At 37.9% G+C, this 20,001-nt stretch overlaps 1 protein-coding gene across 1 annotated transcript in view; it reads left to right on the top strand.

Moving 5' to 3' along the window:
* Nucleotides 1-20,001, top strand: part of asap2a (ArfGAP with SH3 domain, ankyrin repeat and PH domain 2a) — a 60,284-nt gene that overhangs the window by 7,027 nt on the left and 33,256 nt on the right. Inside the window, exon 2 of the mRNA XM_081347713.1 lies at nucleotides 15,004-15,076. Within this exon, the coding sequence (XP_081203839.1) occupies nucleotides 15,004-15,076 (73 nt within the window). The remainder of the gene's footprint in view (nucleotides 1-15,003; nucleotides 15,077-20,001) is intronic.

Genomic DNA, 20,001 nt, shown 5'->3' with positions numbered 1-20,001 from the left:
TATTGATAATGTCGGAAATGTTTTTTTATTATTTATAAAGTAATCTTTTCTTAGTCAGAGTCGGCAGCAGAGATGAAGTTGACGATGCTGACTTGCCATCTCGGCAGTATAGTGGCCTTTTGAGAGAAATGCACCTTTCATTCAGATTACATAATCAGAGAGTATGTTTTTGATTTGAGTTGGTTGAAATAGACATTTCAAGCTTTTCTATAGTTGTAACTGAAATTATTCAACCCCCATTGCAAATCAGGATTATTGGCTACATTTACATACTTTCAGGTGTTTGCAATTAACAAATCAAACAAAAGTAATTTAAATAGCTCAACACAACAAATGTTTCAAGTGGTTTCCCCAAATTCAACTGAAAATTCCACTTTTAATGACTTCTGCAGTTTTAAAATGATTCAACCCTTTGAATAGAATCCCTCACAACAGCACAGATTTGCAAAACAGATGTTATCTCAAGCACACCTGATGTAACTAATCAAGGGCTTCATTAATTGCACCAGGTGTGCTTGAGCTACAACACATGCCATATCTGAACTGGCTAGGTTTGTTGAGTGTCACCTTTGTCTGCATGTTAGAAATATGTCTACGTCAAAAGAATGGTCCAAAAAGTTAAGAGAAGATATCATCGCCCTTCACAAACAAGGAACAGGATGCAAAAAGATACCGAAGGCACTACATGTTCCTAGAAACACCATTGGCATCTTGAGTTCAAAGTTAAAGGAACAGTGGTTACATGGACGGGGGCAGAATAAAGAAGCTATCAATTGGCTGCAACCAGATTTTTGAGAAGGCAGGTTCAGAAAAACCCTCGAGTGACTGCAAAATACCTGCAGCAAGACTTGGTGGCAATAGGCACTGAGGTTTCAGCTGGCAGAGTAAGGCACGTAAAAAATCATATAAATAAGCCACAGAAGTTTTGGGATTCTGTTCTGTGGAGCGATGAAACAAAATTTGAAAACAAGAACTTGTGGGCCTTATGGATCAGCGGTATGTGTGGAGGAAAAATAATGAAGCTTATGCTGAAAAGAACACTCTTAAGCATGGTGATGCTCTGGGGCTGCTTTGCGTCCTCTGGCACTGGAAACCTGCAGCATGTGAAAGGCAAGATGGATTCATTCAAGTATCAGGAAATTCTTGGAGAAAACACCATGCTGTCAGTGAGGAAGCTAAAGCATGGTGGTTATTGGACCTTCCAACAGGACAATGATCCCAAGCATACTTCAAATTTCACCAAGGCTGAGTCCTGACTTGACAACTGTATTTCTAATGTGTGTGAGGCAAGTATACGCTGAGTTTCGGATCATTTTTGTGACACGTACAGTTGACAGAGATTGATAAGGCAGAAAGCTCTTCCTGTTTGTTTTCTTCATTTTAAAACAACATTTTGTTATCACAAATAAAAGTAGGCCTTTTATAGTTTTGAATGTATTACTCTTTTCTGTATGAACAAAAATTATGGATTGTTTCCGCTGTTATCAGGTAAAAATGTAAGTGATCGCGCTTCCACACTCTGCACAAACACTTGGATATGTGCCTAATAATAGCACACATTTAACTAGGTTAACATTAGAGCAAAAGACCATGTAACGTTTCTACTACTTGCATGTGTCAAATGAAAAGCCATATTTGAGGTCGATGGATGACAAGTGAAAAAAGTTTTTTTTTTTTTTTTTTTCTGTGACTAACCGACTGATAAAAGCCTCTTCTTGTTGACTGTATCTTTGTTTTTTAAGAAATGACAACATGAAACTATTGTATGACTTCAGAAAGCTTGGAATATGGCAAGTAAGAAGTATGAACCACTTATATGTGGCATCCCCCCCTCCATTTTGGAGCTTAACAAGCCCCAATCTGCATTCATGTCTATTATATTGAAAACAGTGAACAGGATATTCTTAAATAAAACACCTTTTATAAAGAAAAGAAAGTCATAAGGGTTTGGAACGATACGAGGGTTAGCAAAAGCAAATATACAGGATTTTCATTTTAGGTGCGCTGTCCCTTTAAGACGGCATCTTAGGTCTCGGGTTAACCATTAAACAAATGGGAAAAATAACATAGTGCCTTTACCAGCTGAACTCAGGTGCTAGTTTTGTGGATGAGTTGTGGTCAGTCCAGTATGTCTCATAACACTTGATGTTACACTTGCTGTGTACCCAGAAGGACATAAAACAGGGGCTTTTCTTTGAAGTGCCCACTGAAGGGCAAAAGGTCTTCCTGTTGACAAGTGCTTCCACTAAAGACAAATGGACCTATATACTGATGAGCTTTCAAGAGACTAGGAACCTTAGCTTCTCATTACAGACATCACATTCACATAAATTTGATGTGTTTCAATTTAAGGTTTTCTAAAATTTGGTTTGGTGTGCCATTTCCGTTCTTTAGTTTCTCAAAGGAACTTTGACCCAGTCAAGTACTAGTTGTCTGCAGTAGCTTGTTGCACTTTCCCTTCTTTTGTTTCTCTCTCTTTTTCACACACACACACACACACACACACACACACACACACACACACACACACGCGCACACACGCGCCCGCACGCGCCCGCACGCATGCACGCACACACTCAGCTTAGACAATGGTGGTTTTGTTAGGTTGAACTGCCATCAAGAGAAGTCCACAGAGCTTTAGTATGTGTTGTTTTCCTGCATCCAAATTAGTCCATTGGTAATGCGTTTTTTTTTTTGTGGTAGAGATGTCACATTGGTGTGTGTGTGTGTCTAGGTGAGCATTTTAACCCTACAGTGCTCTAGTTACCTCTATTTTTATGGAACACTTAACAGCAGTCCTGAGGGAGATTGTGTTTGTTTGACACTGGTTGCTTAGGGCAGTCCCGTGACATTACAAGAGACGAGTCGCAATAAAACCTGTTTGAGTTAATAAAGCACATTATTCAGCCTTGTGAAATCACTCAAGCGAATGCCATTGTGCTTTTATAGTAACAGGTTCTATATATGGCACAATACTTTTTAGCTTTTCCATATGACATTAAATGTCCGTTTTCATGTTCCCAGGATGTAATTTTCTGAAAGAGTGATGGTTATTTTGACTGGTTTCAGTTTCATAAATCTGATTCAATTTTAAAGAAACATTTATTCCATAAAAAAGAACCAATAAGCTCATGGTGTGATAAAAGTCTTGTCTTTTTCTGTCATTGCTGCTCTAGATGGCTTCATGTTTCTTTTCTCTTCCTAGTCCATCTCAGCCAACCATAATCTGTAATATAGTGAAGCCAAACCTGTTCTGTAGTTTAGAGAAGGCCAGCCTAGACTGTAATCTAGAGAAGGCTAGTATAGTAAAGTCAAGTTTAGTCTTATAGTCAAATAAAGCCTGTCTAGTACACCTGGGCTTAATCTGTTGTCAAGTGAAGTTCAGCCTTGTCTGTTACAAGTCTGTAATAACCTCTAGTGTATTAAAAACCCAGCTTAATTTGAAGTCTGGTAAAGCCGAGACTAGTGTAGTATAGCCAAGAACATTCTGTAGTCTTGTAAAGTCCAACCTAAGTCTAACAAGTCAAGTTTTGTTTGTAACAAACTGTAGTGTTGCCCATTCTGTAGTCTTGTAAACCCCAGTTTAGTAGTCTGGCAAAACACAGCATAGTCTGTATTGTAATCTAAAAAAAACCCCAAATTTTCTGAAGACTAGTAAAGCCCAGCATATTCTGTAGTTTAGTAAAGCTCAGCCTATTCTGTAGTCAAGTGTAACAAATCTAGCCTCGATAGTGTCAAACTGTAGTAATACCTAGGTTAGAACAGTCTTGAAAAACCCTGATTAATCTAGTTATATCTGTAATCTACTAAAGCCAAGCCTAATCTGTGGTCAAGTGTAACAAGTCTAGACTTGTTTGTAACAGACTGTAGTATAGTAAAACCCATGTTAGTTTATAGTCTAGTACAACAGCATAATATGTAGTCTAGTAAAGCCCAACCTATTCTGTAGTAAAACCAATATCATTCTGTAGACTAGTAAAGCTTAACTCAGCACTGTTCGGCTACATGGCTCCAGAGGGGAGGAATGCATGCTACGCTCAGGTCATGTGTTTTTAAATGAGTTGCAGCTTTTCTTTCTGTTTTCTCTCCTCTCATGTCTGAAGGTGGTTTGCTGAGTAGGCCGTGTAGATTTGCCACGTTGCCGCAGTTTTTTTTTTTTGTCGTTTTTGGCCAATTTACACCAAATCGACTATTTCTTTGCACTCCAGAATTAAAGTGCAGTTTAGTAGCAATTTTTCTCACTTGATTGATGGTGAATGTGTGAGAATGTGAATAAGGATGAGTTCAGACCACTGTGGTGGAGACGGAAATATTAAAAACACTGCTGATGTTTTTAGAAACGGTGGCGTTAACTGCTTTTATCACACTCTGTGCATGAAATTGTGGTGTGTGTATGAAACTGTGTAGAAGGCTGAGCTAATAGACTCTTGCTGTGATGGTGTGGCAGACAAGGTGTTCTAGGAGCATTAGTGGGAGGAGATACACCATGGCAATCACATTAATAGAGCTCTCTATCTCTCTCTCTCTCTCTCTCTCACACACACACACACACACACACACACACACACACACACACACACACACACCATTCAGCCCTGCTATTACAAACCTTTAGCCCCCTATTCTTCAACTACGTTGTGTGTTGCTCTTTGACATGTTTTGATGCCACATTGAGTCTCAGCACACCGTAGTTAACATTTCAAGAGCAATGATAGATGTCAGTTTTCTTTCGTAGACAGTGTTATACACAAACATTGGGATCAAGCCAGATACCAAGTTAGACACCATAGTTTCCTGAGTTTAGTGGTACAGCAAATGACGGAAGAGCTGTGTTTTGAATTCCTTTAAATTCCTCTTTCTGCAACAGCCCATGACTGGGAAAAGGCTATTCTTGTTCCTGAATGGCAGTGGCAACTCAATTATAGTGCCCTGGAATAGCTCTGTGAAGAAATCAGATGACCATTTCAGAATAACAGTTGAACCAGTAGAGTCATTGTTTTTGATAATTTTTTTCCCTGCTTATACCACTGTTGACATAATGTTTGACTGTTTATATACTTGACACACTAAGGGGTTGTACACAAAGGACACGTCACTATTTGACCCTGGGTCAAAGAGTGCATTAAAATACTGGGCAACCTACCAGATCCGGTCCCTTTCCGCTGTACAAAAACATCTGTTTGAAACAAAATCTAGATGCTTGAGGATATCAGAAGCAGATTGGCTTGCGAAATGAAGACCTTTGTGAGAGAAGTGGTTATTGGTGTGGCTGACAAATATATGAAAACAAAGGTGACTGGTTCTCTATTTCAGATGATACTGTTTTACTTGATACAAATATAGCACAAATGCAGTGCAGTCATTTACACATGCTAGTCCTCGTATTGCTAAAGATTAATGATGCATAAGAGTGTCCTGTTCACTTTAAAGACAAGGAAAAATTAAGAAAAGTATTTATTTATATAAAAAATTACATTTAAAGTAAAAAATCAAATACTTTTTTTTTCTTGCACATTGAAAACTACATGTACATTCAAACACCTTTATTCATTATTTCAATTTTCTTTTCTTTTTTTTATATATATTTTTAGTAGGGAGACTTTTTTTTTTACGTTTTTTGGAGAGTCGCATCACATTATATTTTATAACCTGAACTGCCTTTTCATAAAAAGGTTCAATTATTTTGATACATTTATTGACCTTGACACTGCAGTGGACCTATCTATAACATCATGACTTTGTTCGTCGCATCAAATGATTTGGATGTGGCAATTTAAAAGTAATGTAACTTTACTAGTTACTTGTAATGTGTAATGCATTACCCCCAACACTGTGTATGAATTGCATTGTTCATGCATTTTTTTTTTATAAATAAATTAATAGTTGACCCATATACACTATTGTTTGGATGAAGATAAATTCAGCTCTCTTTCAGGTTTGAACTAATTAGACACTTGAGAGTTTGAGCACACCCATGCCTCCAACACACCAGTGGACCACACAGGGTGGAGTTTACTGCCTGTCTGGAGTATTAGACTGCACCATAATAACACACCACTCTCATGGTCCCCCTTCACAAACACTACAGCGGCGTCAGATATCACACATGAAGAAAACGCGACCCAGAACTGCATCAGCCTGCTTCCTCCTCACAATATTTGTTTATCGAGCGAAAACATCTGGTGCCTCTGTGAAACCTGGATGTTAATCAGCTCCCTTTCCCCACCGAATTGGATAATTGCGATCCAGACGGCCTCTTTTGGCCCAAGTTCAACTGTGTTTGCACTGTTTTTTGTCTGGTTTGGGGAGATGAAAGTGCGACATGTTATAAAGTGACACCAGACAGGAGCCAAGCACGTGCCCCGCAGACGACGCTCCCATGATTCCAGCTTTGTTCTTCAAAGTGGGCGGCACTGGCATCTGGGTTGAGACTTGAAGGCATGCAGTGAGAGGAAGTAAAAAATAGATTGTGATACATCAGAAATATGCTAGTTGCCACAATTCTTTTTGCTTTGTCAGTTTGGGGCAGTGGGAATGGAGGGGGAGGGTGTTACCCACGCTAGACATGGCGTCATAAAATAGTTGCAAATCTGAGAACAATGCAGGCCAGGTCACGGCTAATCCCACTATGTGCAGTGGACCTGGAATCATTCTGCTCAGCAGCACAACTGTTTTCAACATTGATAATAATAAAAATGTTTCTTGAGCTCCAAATCAGCATGTTAGAATGGTTTCTGAAGGATCATGTGACACACAAGACTGGAGTAATGATGCTGAAAATTCAGCTTTGCCATCACAGGAATAAATTACATTTTAGAAAACCGAAAGAAGAAAACAGTTGTTTTAAAATGTAATAATATGTCACAATATTACTGTTTTTAATGTATTTTTGATCAAATAAAGGCAGCCTTGGTGGGCATAAGAGACTGAAATGTAAAAATCCATTTTTAGTAGAGTGTATCATAGACGGATCCAGTAAATTCAGCAATACAGTAAGCATTTCTGTGCTGTGTTAATGTAGATGCTGTTAGATTAAGCCTATTCACAGTCTGCAAAGGCATTAGAGTTAAAAAACCTTGTGTAAGTGTGTTAAATCTTTGCTTTGGGCTAAGTGTGGCTTAACCGGGACCAGACGGCAGATTAGGGCCTTGCTCTGGTCAGCCGTTTTGGGCTGATGGCCGGTTGTGGTTGGGCTGTTTTTTGAGTGGTGGTAAGCAAGGCTTCCACACATGTGATTTTGGTGTATATGGCTGAGGTTGTCAAAGAATGGTTTCTAGCTGAACAGGAAGACATTATGATTTCTAAGAATACATCATCAGTTTTTATGAATCTTTCATCCCTGTTTTGTGGATTAAGCTTATTTAAACACCACACGCTCACACATTACACACACGCTCAGATCATTATTTTTATATTCAATATTTTATAGGATAAATTCATTCATTTTCCAAATACCATTAATTAATTAGGCCTAATTCAAAAATATTAGTATGTTTTTGAGTCATGACATTTTAAAAGGCTTATTGACCTTGAAAACTAGCCATGAGGGTCTGAACGGGTCATCTCTGTGATTATAAATGCCTGTTTTTTTGTTTTTATGCACGTTTCTGCATGCTGCTTACGCCACATGACATTGATTAATATTAATAGTGAGCAGTTTTGTTAAAATAATTTCCTTTAAAATACAATTCAGATTTTTGTATTATTCAAATGATTCAAAACACTTTTTAGAAAAAAAAAATAATTTAATGAAACATAATCTTTTATAATTAAAATGTATTAAAAATAATTCATTTATGTTTTTCTTCATTATGGTATCAGGACAGTTTTTTTTTTATTTAATTTTTTGAATTAGTTTTATTCACAAAATGAAACAAATGCTCATTATAGAAAAGCTGTATGGAAGTCACTGTATGAAATGCATATTTAATGTATGTTTTTAACGGCATTGGCCCATAACGGCATTGGCCCATCTAGACATACAACTGCATCAAATGTTTCAGTACTTTTAAAGTTGACTTCAAGTATGGTCTTTATTTTCCTTATTTGACCCAATACTCAACTTCTGCCAGTTTGAGACATGGCAGCATCTGTCAAGAGAAAGTTCCTCCCATTTGGCCCATGGTGTGACTCTTCCCTGGTGTCCCATAAATCAGGGTCACTGCTGCCTGACGGGGTGATAAGCTCTGAAACCCAGTGCTCTCCCGCAGGCGTGGGGAATATAAAGTGACACAGTCACCCCAGCGATGGCCTGGCACCTTCAGAGATGTAGCTCTCCAGACTGGAGCGGGACAGATGGTGCCTGACGTCATTGACTTGAAGGTCCCTATTTTACTGTGCTGGGATGGTCATCAAAACTTCGGTTTTGTAATGTTTTGGCAGTGTGTGGGGTGTCTGTTATACATTAGTTAGCGGAAATAAAGCAAGTGAAAGATGGGAGAGTGCCTCCTGGCTCTGTTCAGAAAGTTGGTGTGTGGGCGGCAGCACGGGATAAAGACGCCAGGACAACACTAGTACAATGAATGTCTCATTTCTGTGGCAGATGACGTGTCACCCATTATCACCTGAGTGATATCAAAGATGACGTTGTGACACTCTTGCTCTTTTTGAAGCAGAGAGAAGAAAAAAGAATGCAATGAAGCACGTAGCCTCTTTACATTACAGAGGTCACATTCGGCTCTGTTTTCCCCCTGAAGTCCACTTATAATTTTAGTCAAGATTTCTTGGACCAAATCAAATTCTGTTTTATAGTATAATTTTCAACACCACTCTCTGACCTTTTGTGCTTAATGGTAAATGTTAGAACACAATCCATAATGTAGTACAAGTGTGTTACATTCTAAGTGTTAGCTATAGCAATTTACTTTGTCATTTGACCCTTTAAGCCCATAGTATACTTTTTGTTTTTTTATGCATGCACCAGCATATGCGCACATCCAATTGCATAGCCTTTTAAAGGATACTCTGGAGTTCACATCAAGAATATACAGTATGAAAACCAACACAAACATTGGCTTACATCAATCTCTTTTCCATCACACTGAGGAAAAACCCGGCCAACCAATAAGTTTGGTGCTTTTAATCACATGCCCAGATTCGCTGCTGTTACATAAAATGACGACTTAATGACGCTCACAAACAAACTATTTTGCTAAGCAATGGTAAATGGCAAAAAACGTATGCTAAATACTGTTTGACTTCTTTTTTTTTCTATAATAAGCTGATGTCAAAAATGGAAATTTGCACAGCACTTTGTATCCACCTTATTTTTAATGCAGAGCAAGCATGGCCATTTGTACCTTGAATGTGCAAGGCTCTCGGTGTCATTCACTTCCAATTATTTTACCTGTGCAAAAACAGTCCATAATAGTGCTTTATATTGCAAACTTGTATTTATCATATTATTTTAAAATCAACATTATAGACACAGTGGGTTGTAGGTTTACAGTTTACGGCATTTTGTTAGCCTATTCTTCTAGTTTTTTCCTGTACCTATAGATGCTAATGAATCCGAAGTTTCACAGGCCCTGTTTACACCTGGCATTAAGGTGTGTTTTGGTTGATCAGATCACAAGTGGATGACATTAAATACAGGTGCTTGAGCTTGTCCACTTTCGACCACTTCCAGACCAGAAGTAGTCATAAACTCATTGTCTCATAAACTCATAACAAAAGACCGCCTATTCTCCGCCTACAAGTGTGCTAGCCAGGCGGGATTTAAACTTTTTCGGATGAAGACCCAAATTTGGTTTGAAGACCAAAAATGTACCAAGCACAATGTATTCCCAATTCAAGTGCCATCTACTGTCAGAGAGTGAACTTGCATTTTCATTCTTTATGCATCGATCTGAACAGACCCTTTATGTGAAAATTGTGACATGTCAATCTGAATTGGCATATGTAAATGTGGGCGGTTGCATGTTAATTTCCCACACAGCGCCTCCCAATCATGTGGCTTGGATAATTTCATAAATGTACAGCCCTTACAATAGACTCTGTTTGCAGTTTCAAATGAAGTGAGGTATTTCTGCAGATGAGAGTGAGTATGTGGCAGGTCTGTAATTCATTTCACACTGTCAGAAACACTAACACAACATCTTGTCGATCCCTGCATGCTTATTTAACACTCAAACACTTTTACAGGGGAGCCTGTCAGAATGTGTTTCAACATAATGAAAGTAGCGCACAAATGTTGACTGAGGTAGACACGTCATATTTGGTGTGCCCCTCTACGTTTCAAAGTTGACTGATGAAGTTTGATGGACACTTAGCCTGTTCAGTTCTAGTCTCACGTAGCTAGACCTTCAGACTGATGGCAGACTAAATCACAGCTTTCATTGGCCAAGGCCACCCAAGAGGACGTCTGATCCAATTGTAAAGCAACCGATCATGGGTTCATTTTTGTTTCGCGTCATATTTAGGGGCGTTAAAATGAAGTGTCGATGTCTCTTATAACAGACCGGCGTACATCTAATAAATGATTCGTTCAAAAACGTTGTGCAAGTTTATGGCAACAATGGCACAGCAAACTTCACATATTTTTGAAAATCCAGCGTTTAGTTGATCCTGATAGGCACTCTTTGTTGAAGTTGTAAACATGACGGCTTTCTTCTTCCATGAGGAGGTTTAGCACCACAACGGCTTTGTTTCCTGGTGGAACGTTAAAGAACGCGACATGCAACAAAGTGTTTCCCATTTTGTGTGTATTATGCATAAGATGTTCAGCCAATGGTCAATGGGTGTGATGTCTGAGGCTGAGACTAGTTCAGTTCTTTGCATTCTTTCAAGGACCCCGTTTAGTGCCTCACTAGTTTAAATGAAAACCGATTAATGTTGAATGATGTAGATGAAAAAATGCCACCGTGTTGTCATAACAGCACTTCAGTGAGCTTAGAGCCTCTGTAACCCCTTATATGCTCTTAATGAGCAGTGGGAAGAGATTCATGCCTTTGTAAATTCCCTTCAAGATTCATTTGAAGGTGTAGCTGAAGAAATTTAGTGTCAGATCTCCTTCCGAGATGTGCGTTCATTAAAACACTGTCTCAGTTTGTCCTGGGCTGAGTGCCTCACTTACAGATAAAGATAAAGGCTAGTAAAATGAGATTAAGTGAAGGAGAAAGGGGCCTGTAGAGATGAATATAAATGGAGGCCGATGGTGGTTTCAGATTACAGAGAGATACTTGATCAGTCTGTCAGATTTTACGGCACATCACTCTAATGCACCTCTTTCTGCACATAAAAGGGAAATCCACAGTCTGTAAGGCAGTATAAAAGTCTAGATCTGTAAGGCGTGGAAAATTTACTGTTTTTTTATTGATTTGTACTATTAAAAAGGAGGATTCATTTGAAATGAACTGCAGGAATACAGTATTTCCTTTGAAACCATCCTTCATTTCATAGTACACTTACGGAAGTACCATGGCATTGCCATCTGCTACATTATTGTACCATGGTACCACCAAAGTACTTTTTTTAATGCTTACATTATGTGTATACTGTGGATATAAAAAGTCTACTCTCCCCTCTTAAAACAGCGTTTTTTTTAATATATTTTAAAATGGAATTTTCAGCCTTATTACTCCAGTCTTCAGTGTCACATGATCCTTCAGAAATCATTCTGATATGCTGATATTGATATTGATATTGTTGCGTATGAAACATATATGATGTTGAAAACAGTTTAATATTTTTTGTGGAAACATATAGTTTTAGGATTCTATAAATAGAAATTTTAAAAAACAACATTTATTTTAAATTGTATAAATCTTTTGAAACATTATGACTTTTGATTAATTCAGTGCAGTTATAATTCTGTGTGTACTGTGTATTTTTTGTGCTTATTAGAGCTGATAAGAGATTAGCAGCATTCTAATGTAGGACCTCGAAGAGACAGGTGGTTGATACTTAACTAGTCACTGGGATTAGTACCTAATGCAAGTAATCCACTTATGAATGCTGTTATAAAGTCCCGTTTCTCCAACAATTCTCATGTCACTTCAATAAAAGGCAGTTGTATAGTAGATCTTTGTGTGTGAAACAAAGACACACTGTGAAGTGAAATGTGAAGTTTTTTTTCCCCCGTTCCAATGGGACACTGAGGTCTAATGCCTAAAATGAAACTGCATCCCTCTTTGACTCAAGTCAAGTTCAAGTGTTGGTCACATCTCGTCCACTCCTTTGATAACGCTATTGATATTTATTAAAAATATAATTGTTTTTGTGCTGAAATATAATCCTAAATATAAAACGATATAAAAGACTTTGGCTGATGCTTTTCTTTGGTTACTAAAGCGGTAGTAGTTGCATGAAATAATGTGGTGACTTTCTTTCTATTTTTACTTGATAATTAGATTTATTAATAACTGTACTGTTTTCTCAGTAAGCTTTCATTTTGCTTTGTCAGGCGTCTTGGTTTTGGTGGTTCACGTTTCGGCTCACTCGCGGGTAAAAGCATTGTCATTCTACCTACCGCTCTGAAACCGAACACTCCAGCCAGCCGCTAGACGAGCATCTGGAAAGCTTTCCTGTGATATATTTGGAAAATAAATATTACACAGCATTTTTAATAAAATCAGGATTTACAGTGGAGGCTCCTGTGAACGGGGCCAACCAACAGTCGGTGTCAGGGATGGTGTTTCATTAGATTTGTTTGGAGGTTTGTGGCTTTATGCGTAGAGGTATTGAGAGGTGAAGGAAGAGGATGTGTGATCATCTGACCACAAATGAGATGAGCTGGTACAATAGAGGAACTATTATGTTATGCTATTTCCCTTTTTAACACTTTATGCAGATTTTCAATTGATATCACATTTTTTTTGGTAATATACCAATCTGACATTTTACAGTGGTACTGAATGGTTACCAGAAGGGCTGTACGATTTGGGGGAAAATCTAATTCTAAAATCTAAAATGGAAATATAACTTCAATTTTGAATTGAAGTTGAATGTACTGCAACTGTACAATAATTTACACTCTGACTTAGATTTAGGCATTAAAGTATGTGTTGGCTTGTTTCTTATGATTTACACTCCCTTTGAATGTCATATTGTTATATATATAATATATATATATATATATATATTACATTTAAAATGCAAAAGTTTGGTTAAAAAAAAAGGGGTTCCTTTGCTTGTTTGTAGGGCTGCACAGTTTCACCAAAATGTTTTGTGATTTGTACATCAAATCAATAGGACTATAAAATAACATTAATAATAATAATAATAATAATAATAATAATAATAATAATAATATCTGATAGCATAAAGACATTAATTTCTATGGTGCAGTACCAGTTTAAAAAACAGGTTATTGTTAGTTAAGCTTCCTTATATTGAGGCAAATAAAATAAATATTATTAAAATCGAAACAGTGTGTAAAACATGTATATTATGTTTTTGTCTCTTTTGCTCTTTTAAGCCATTTCAGAGCAAATATAACTGTCAAAAGGATGAAAAATAAGATGTAACTAAAGAAATAATAAAATTTGATATGGTGAAAAACTTCTTTCTATTGAGTTGTACTGTAATCAACATTTACATTATAGCCTAACTGAAATAGACCTAAATAAATCAGGTTACATCATACTGAATCAAATCAGGGCTTTTCACACCTGAAATAGTTAACCCTGGGTCATTCTAAACCCTGGATAAACAGAATCCTGGGTCATCGTGCTTCACATTTCACACTGTTCATAATTTACCCAGGATTAAAAATTAATTAATCGAATTGAATTGATTCATGGACTGTAACTGTCCAATAAAAATAACACTCTGGCTCATATTTAAATGGTAAATGGTAAATGGACTGCATTTACATAGCGCTTTCACAGACCTATGGCCACCAAAGCGCTTTACATTGCCTCACATTCACCCATTCACTCAATCATTCAAACACCGACGGTGGTGTCAGCCATGCAAGGCGCCATCCAGCTCGTCGGGAGCAGCTGGGGTTAGGTGTCTTGCTCATGGACACCTCGACACTTGGTCAAGTGGTATTGAACCACCAACCTTTCGGTTTGTAGACAACCTACATGAACCACTCAGCCACTGCCGCCCTAAGATACTAAGATACTTTAATTTAGGCTTTAAAGTATCTAAGTTTCTTGCTTATGCTTGACACTCTTTTTGAGTGTTACATTGGTTTGTGTGTGTGTGTGTGTGTGTGTGTGTGTTATTGCGTCCTACGGTGCTTCTGGGGAGTTTTTTTGTTGTTGATGTGTACAGGTTCAGCTGTGCAGGCCTTCCGCTAGTCCTGCTGAGCAGGGATTGTTTTAGAGTATTTTTAGGAGCTTGCTTTTGAATAATGAATCACCTGCAGACTAAAGACAGCAGGGACACCCCCCCTCCCCGCCCCCTTAATTAATTTAATTAATTAAAGATAATTAAAGGGATAGTTCACCCAAAAATGAAAATTATGTCAGTAATCGCTCACCCTCATGTTGTTCCAAACCCGTAAGGCTTTCGTTCATCTTCGGAACACAAATTAAGATATTTTTGATGAAATCTGAGAGCCGTCTCACTCCTCCATAGGCTTCTAAGGGATCGAAACTTGCCGGCCCAGAAAAGTTATTAAAGACATTGTTAAAATAGTCCATGTGACTACAGTGGCTCAACCACAAGTTTATCAAGTGACGAGAATACTTTTTGTGTGCAAAAAAGCATTTTCGTCTGTGTGGGCCTGAATGAATTCACATAGTGTAACAGCGCAGCGCTTCTGTGTTGTATGTCACACGCATCACACACATGACCAGCGTCGGCCAATAGTGAGCCTACGTGGTGATGTACAACCCAGACGTGCTGCGCTGTTACACTACTTGAATTCATTCAGGCCCACACAGAAGAAAATTAATAGTTGAATAAAAGTCGTACTATCCCTTTAAGGTTCTTTGATAAATGTGTGTGGTACAGTAGTGCCGATGTTAATGTGCATCTGTATTACTGTCCTAAAGACTTTGGGATACACATATAACATCTCTCTCTCTTTATTTCTATGTCTGTGTTTAGGCCCTGGATGTGGACCGTAGTGTCCTTTACAAGATGAAGAAGTCAGTTAAGGCCATTTACGCCTCTGGTCTGGGTAAGTGATCTCAGCCACTTCACTGCCTCGGCTCTCTGTCATACATCATCTCAGCCTGTCTCGTGATGTGGCCGCAGTCTGATTGGATTACAGTCAGGAAATCTCTGGAGCACATCTGCTCATCCATCTGATACAAGGAATGTACTCCGCTTTATCTATAGGTGACACTTTTGATACATGATATGTTGATAATGCCAAAAAGCAGAGTTTGTTCTTTAGAATAGAACGGAGTATAGGTGGGAGTGTGTTTGATTCCCATCGTCAGAGATGTTCAGTTTCTCAAAGGGTTTTTCAAGTACAAAGTGATATTTGAAGAGAAGAGTCTTGATAATGTACTAGGGGCAGGAAGACAGGAGGATGGTCAACTAGGCTAGTTGTCTAAAAAGTGACTTTTTTTGGTTGGTGAGGTCTCAACTCAACTTACCTGAATTCATCAAGATTCTTTTTTTTAAGTTTATATATAGTATAATGTATTACAGTAATATTTTGTTTTGCTGCTACATCTAAAATATATATATATACATATTTTGATATTCTAGGTATTATCAACTAGCTAGAATTTTGAGATCGCAATAGATGTAAAGCACTAATCTCTGTTCTTTCAGAATTAAGAAGTAGGAAATTACTAGTCATCCAATTTTTTTTATATCAGCTATGCATTCCATCAGTTTTGTGAATTGGAAAGTTTCGTCAAGGCATGAAGAAATGCAGAGCTGATTATCAGTGTAACAGTAAAAGCTAATGCCATGCTTCCCAGTATTATCTCCCAAGGGTAGCATGTAAAGGAAGAACAGCAATGGTCCTATTACTGAGCCTTGAGGTACTACATACTGAACTTGTGATCAATATACAAAATCAATTGTGATTTTAGACCAATGAAATTTCACTATGGAACAAATGATTGCTGTGAACTAAAACTCATTAACATGAGCCAAAAATGATCGCTTGCCACTTTACCGAGTCGCGTCTGCTTGGGACACTGCGTTAAATTCATGTAGCTGACAGGCTGTTATCTTCACGCTGACCCACCGGAGAAGACAGCTTCCTTGAATTGCTCTCTTCCTGGAATATAATTAGTGTTTTGGAGTGTTTCCGAGTGATGCTTGATTGAATGGCTCCAGTTATCAGCGTGTACTAAAGGGCTGTTCTTTGTACTGGCTGCCGGTACTGAGGTTGAGCAGCTCTCCATTGTGCAGCCTGTCTCTGCCTATGACAACACAGATCATTCACACGCTGAATTTGTTTCAACTGCACAAGGAGGCCCAGACGAGAACGCAGGGGCAAGCTCTGCTGATCGACACTTTTCTAGGAACACTGCTGGCTCTGTTCAGGCGGGACAGCTGTCTCCCACACCCCAGGGGACAGCTGTGCCAGGACACTCCCTTCATGTCTATCTGTCTATCCCGTGCATGCTGATGGGATTCCCAGAGCCGTGGGTCTGTTATTGTTTCCTGTATGCGGGAATCGGTGCTTTTGTGTTTCATTCTGGCAGGATCTGGTACTCTCATTTGATTACGCAAATTCCCATTTGATGTAGTACCGTTGAAACTAATTTGCAAGCCTCATCCCTTTTTCCTTATTTGCATTTTACTGATCTAAACACACCTGACTATTTAATATCCGTACCATATTTGCATATCATACAAAATGAATGCTAATAATAGGGATGCCAAGGAAAGCAGTACAAGTGCTATTGCCCATATTTCCATTTGCATTCAAGTATGTTTAGACAAATACAAATCAATAAAAATTATATTAAAATGCTAAAAACTAAAATCAGTTGCTTTAAAAAAATCAGTTGTGCTGCAAGTGTATTTAGGAATCACAATAATATCCTAAAAAAATATAACTTCTATACTAATTTGTCTAAATACATAAATAAATAAAACAAAACCTAAACCTAAAGAGGAACAATATACCACAACATTATAATATAAAAATAAATATATTTTGTCTAAATATTTTTTTTATTATAAAAAATAAAACACTAAAACCAGTTATTTTAAATGCAACAAGTGAACTTTATAATGTACAGTATAAAAAAGGTATTTGATGATGACAATGGTAATTTAAATGTAAAAATAGGTCAAATGAAAATAATTATATCCTCCGAAAACCAATATGCTACCGAAATATTGTTCACTTGGCAATTTCTCAGAACACCCTAGATACACCCCAATAACCACCTAGAACAACCTACTGTATAGCAAAAACCACTCAGCTTAAAAAAACAAACAAAAAAAAAAACTCCCTTCTAAATCAATTAAAAGTGGTTATTCATTAGAGAAGCCATATTTCATAATCCTTCATAAGAACGTCATGTTCTTCCGCAGTAAGTAATAAATCAGAGACTCTCTGCTCACAGGCTGGTGACCCATGGTGAGTTTGATTAATTTCTCTGCTTAACGCATTCTGTTATCAGTGAGGAACAGGACATCTGCTGTTAGCTGGCTTTAGAAAGGCCAGATAGCCCGGGATGTAAGTCTCTCAGTGTTGATTTGGGAGAGACAAATCTCCTCATCAGAGCGCTCTGATCTGATCACACGCAGAGGTGCAGAAATAGGTCTAATTCACACCTGGAGAGAACAGTGACTGTGTTAAAATCACTGCTGGAGTCTGGAATTCACTGCTGAGATTTTGAATCCTCTTCAAATTAACGTATATTGTCATTGTCTAAGAAGATGCTACAAATGATCACAGGATGACAAAAGTGTTAAATGTGCCAATAAAAAAACAACACGTTTTTCTATTTTAGCACTAGTTTAGGGGAAAGTTAAAAGGTAAAAATTTCTGCTCTTTTTAATATCATTTAAACATTGTGGTTGAGCAAAGACACTGACAGAACTGGAGCATTTTTCCATCTTTCCTGAGGCCTGCTGGAGGGTTTTTGCCAATAATGAAACCTTGAGCGGGCATCAGGTGTCACTCACAGTAACAATTGTAGTGTCACTAGAGGAGGACTGTTGTTCCCATTAGTGTGTAGAGGATCATTTAGAGCATGGCCTGAATGAAAATCTCCACTAAATCACAACTAACAAGGTTTCTGAAGCATTCTGAGTGTTTTTACACTCAATACTACATAGTTGCTAGGGTGTTGCTAAACTAACAGAATAACTTACTACCCAAATTTGGCAGACAAAAGTTGGTTTATAATTAGTCACTATAAAAATGTCATCAATATTGAGTTATTGCACTTACACTTTAGACATATTGTCAGTTATTTTATTTTTTTTGCTATATCCAAATTAATATCTTTCTATCTTTAATATTCACAAAACAGTAAGTGAAGCAAATACCAACTGTCACTGTAGGTCACATGACAATGCCAGCATAGTGAATTAAGTACGTCTGGATTGCATTTATACTACACAACATGCATACTATAGACTAGAGAATGTAATTTTTTTTTTAATTGGTTGCAAAGTTTCTTATCAAATGTAATAACTGCGATCATTTTTGCCTACTGTTTTATAAATGCTATGTATTTGCACTGTATATAGGGGCTTTTGCACCTGGTAGAACTATGAACTTAGGAACTTAGGAATTTAGGAACTTGGAACTAGCCACAAGCATGGTTCCCCGAGAACTAATGGTTCCCCTAAGAACGTTTTGCATTCGCACTGCCAGTAGGAACTTTGAAGTGACGTAAGCCGCGCTTGTTGTTGTGACTTTTATTTTGACGGCGCAGTGAACTTTTATTTTGACGGCACTGAGAACACCAGAGCCTGAGCACACCGCTCTCGCATTCTCAGTGTTCATTAGTGTACGGTCGGTCTAACAGTCCTGTCTAATACGTTATTATATAGAACTGTTATACATAGAAAGGAGACCGTGATGAAAACATATTAGCGTATATTAACGTCACTGGTAGTTCCTATTGTGCTGGGTTATATGGTGCACCACAATGTCGTAAAGATGCCCCGATCTTTACGAGTTTGGGGGCGTGTCAGTGAGAAACATGACGGAACATTATTGTCAGGCTTTTCTATTTACAGCGAAGTAAGCTAATTGCCTGCACAGAATATGATGGCATTATAATATAACAATGTCATATGTAACGATAAAGTTTGTAGTAGCTTCATAAATTAATTAAAAACATACACAAAGAAGGTACACCTAATGCACATTTCTTTTTCTTTTTCTTTCTATCTTTATTTTCATTTAAGAACCTTGCTGTGTATTTTTGTGTAATTAACTAAGAGAAAGTGCACTGCCATCTTACTCAGACGAAAGTGACTTGAACGCTCCTGCCATCGTAAACACGACTTCCCACCTCATCAGTATGAACTTCCCAGGAGGACTTGAACAACCCTACTCTGAAGTAGGAGCTAAATTAGTTGCTAGTTCCTGCAGTGCAAACACGCCAAAATCAGGTTACTTCCACCAATAGTTCTAGGAACTATGAAAAGGTTCATCTGGTGCCAAAGCCCCTATATTTGGGTGCAGGGATTTAGTTCCTGAATCAATCAGTGTTTTTGAATGAATCAGTTGAGTGATTCAAATGACTCATTCATAAAGATAGCCTACTTATCGCAAAGTACTAAAGTAAGGTCACTGAAAATCTCTTGACAGTCTGTTTGGAACATAAAAACACAGACAAGCGGAGTAATACACTGAAAACTTTTGAACTAAATATTAGCACTCTTGGAACGCTTAATAAAATGTAAGTACTGGAACTAACTGTATTATTGTATTGTGTTGATTATATTTTTAGCATCAAAAAGCTTTTAGATAAACTCTAGGAGTAGATTGTGACTTATGATGGGGGATTTTTCTAAGCCTTTAAACCAGGTGCAATATACACAGGTGTGTAAATGACTCAAGCATTACTCGCATGAACCAACCCCCTTCCACTCACAAGCTCAATCGTGTCTGTGGTTACAGGGCTGACTGTCTGAAACCACATGATAAGCTCAGTGAGTACC

Source organism: Scardinius erythrophthalmus (genome assembly GCF_964197995.2).
Source record: "Scardinius erythrophthalmus genome assembly, chromosome: 19".
In the NCBI taxonomy this organism is placed as follows: domain Eukaryota; kingdom Metazoa; phylum Chordata; class Actinopteri; order Cypriniformes; family Leuciscidae; genus Scardinius; species Scardinius erythrophthalmus.
The sequence above is the reverse complement of the archived record's forward strand: the minus strand, read 5'-3'. Positions and strand labels throughout refer to the sequence as shown.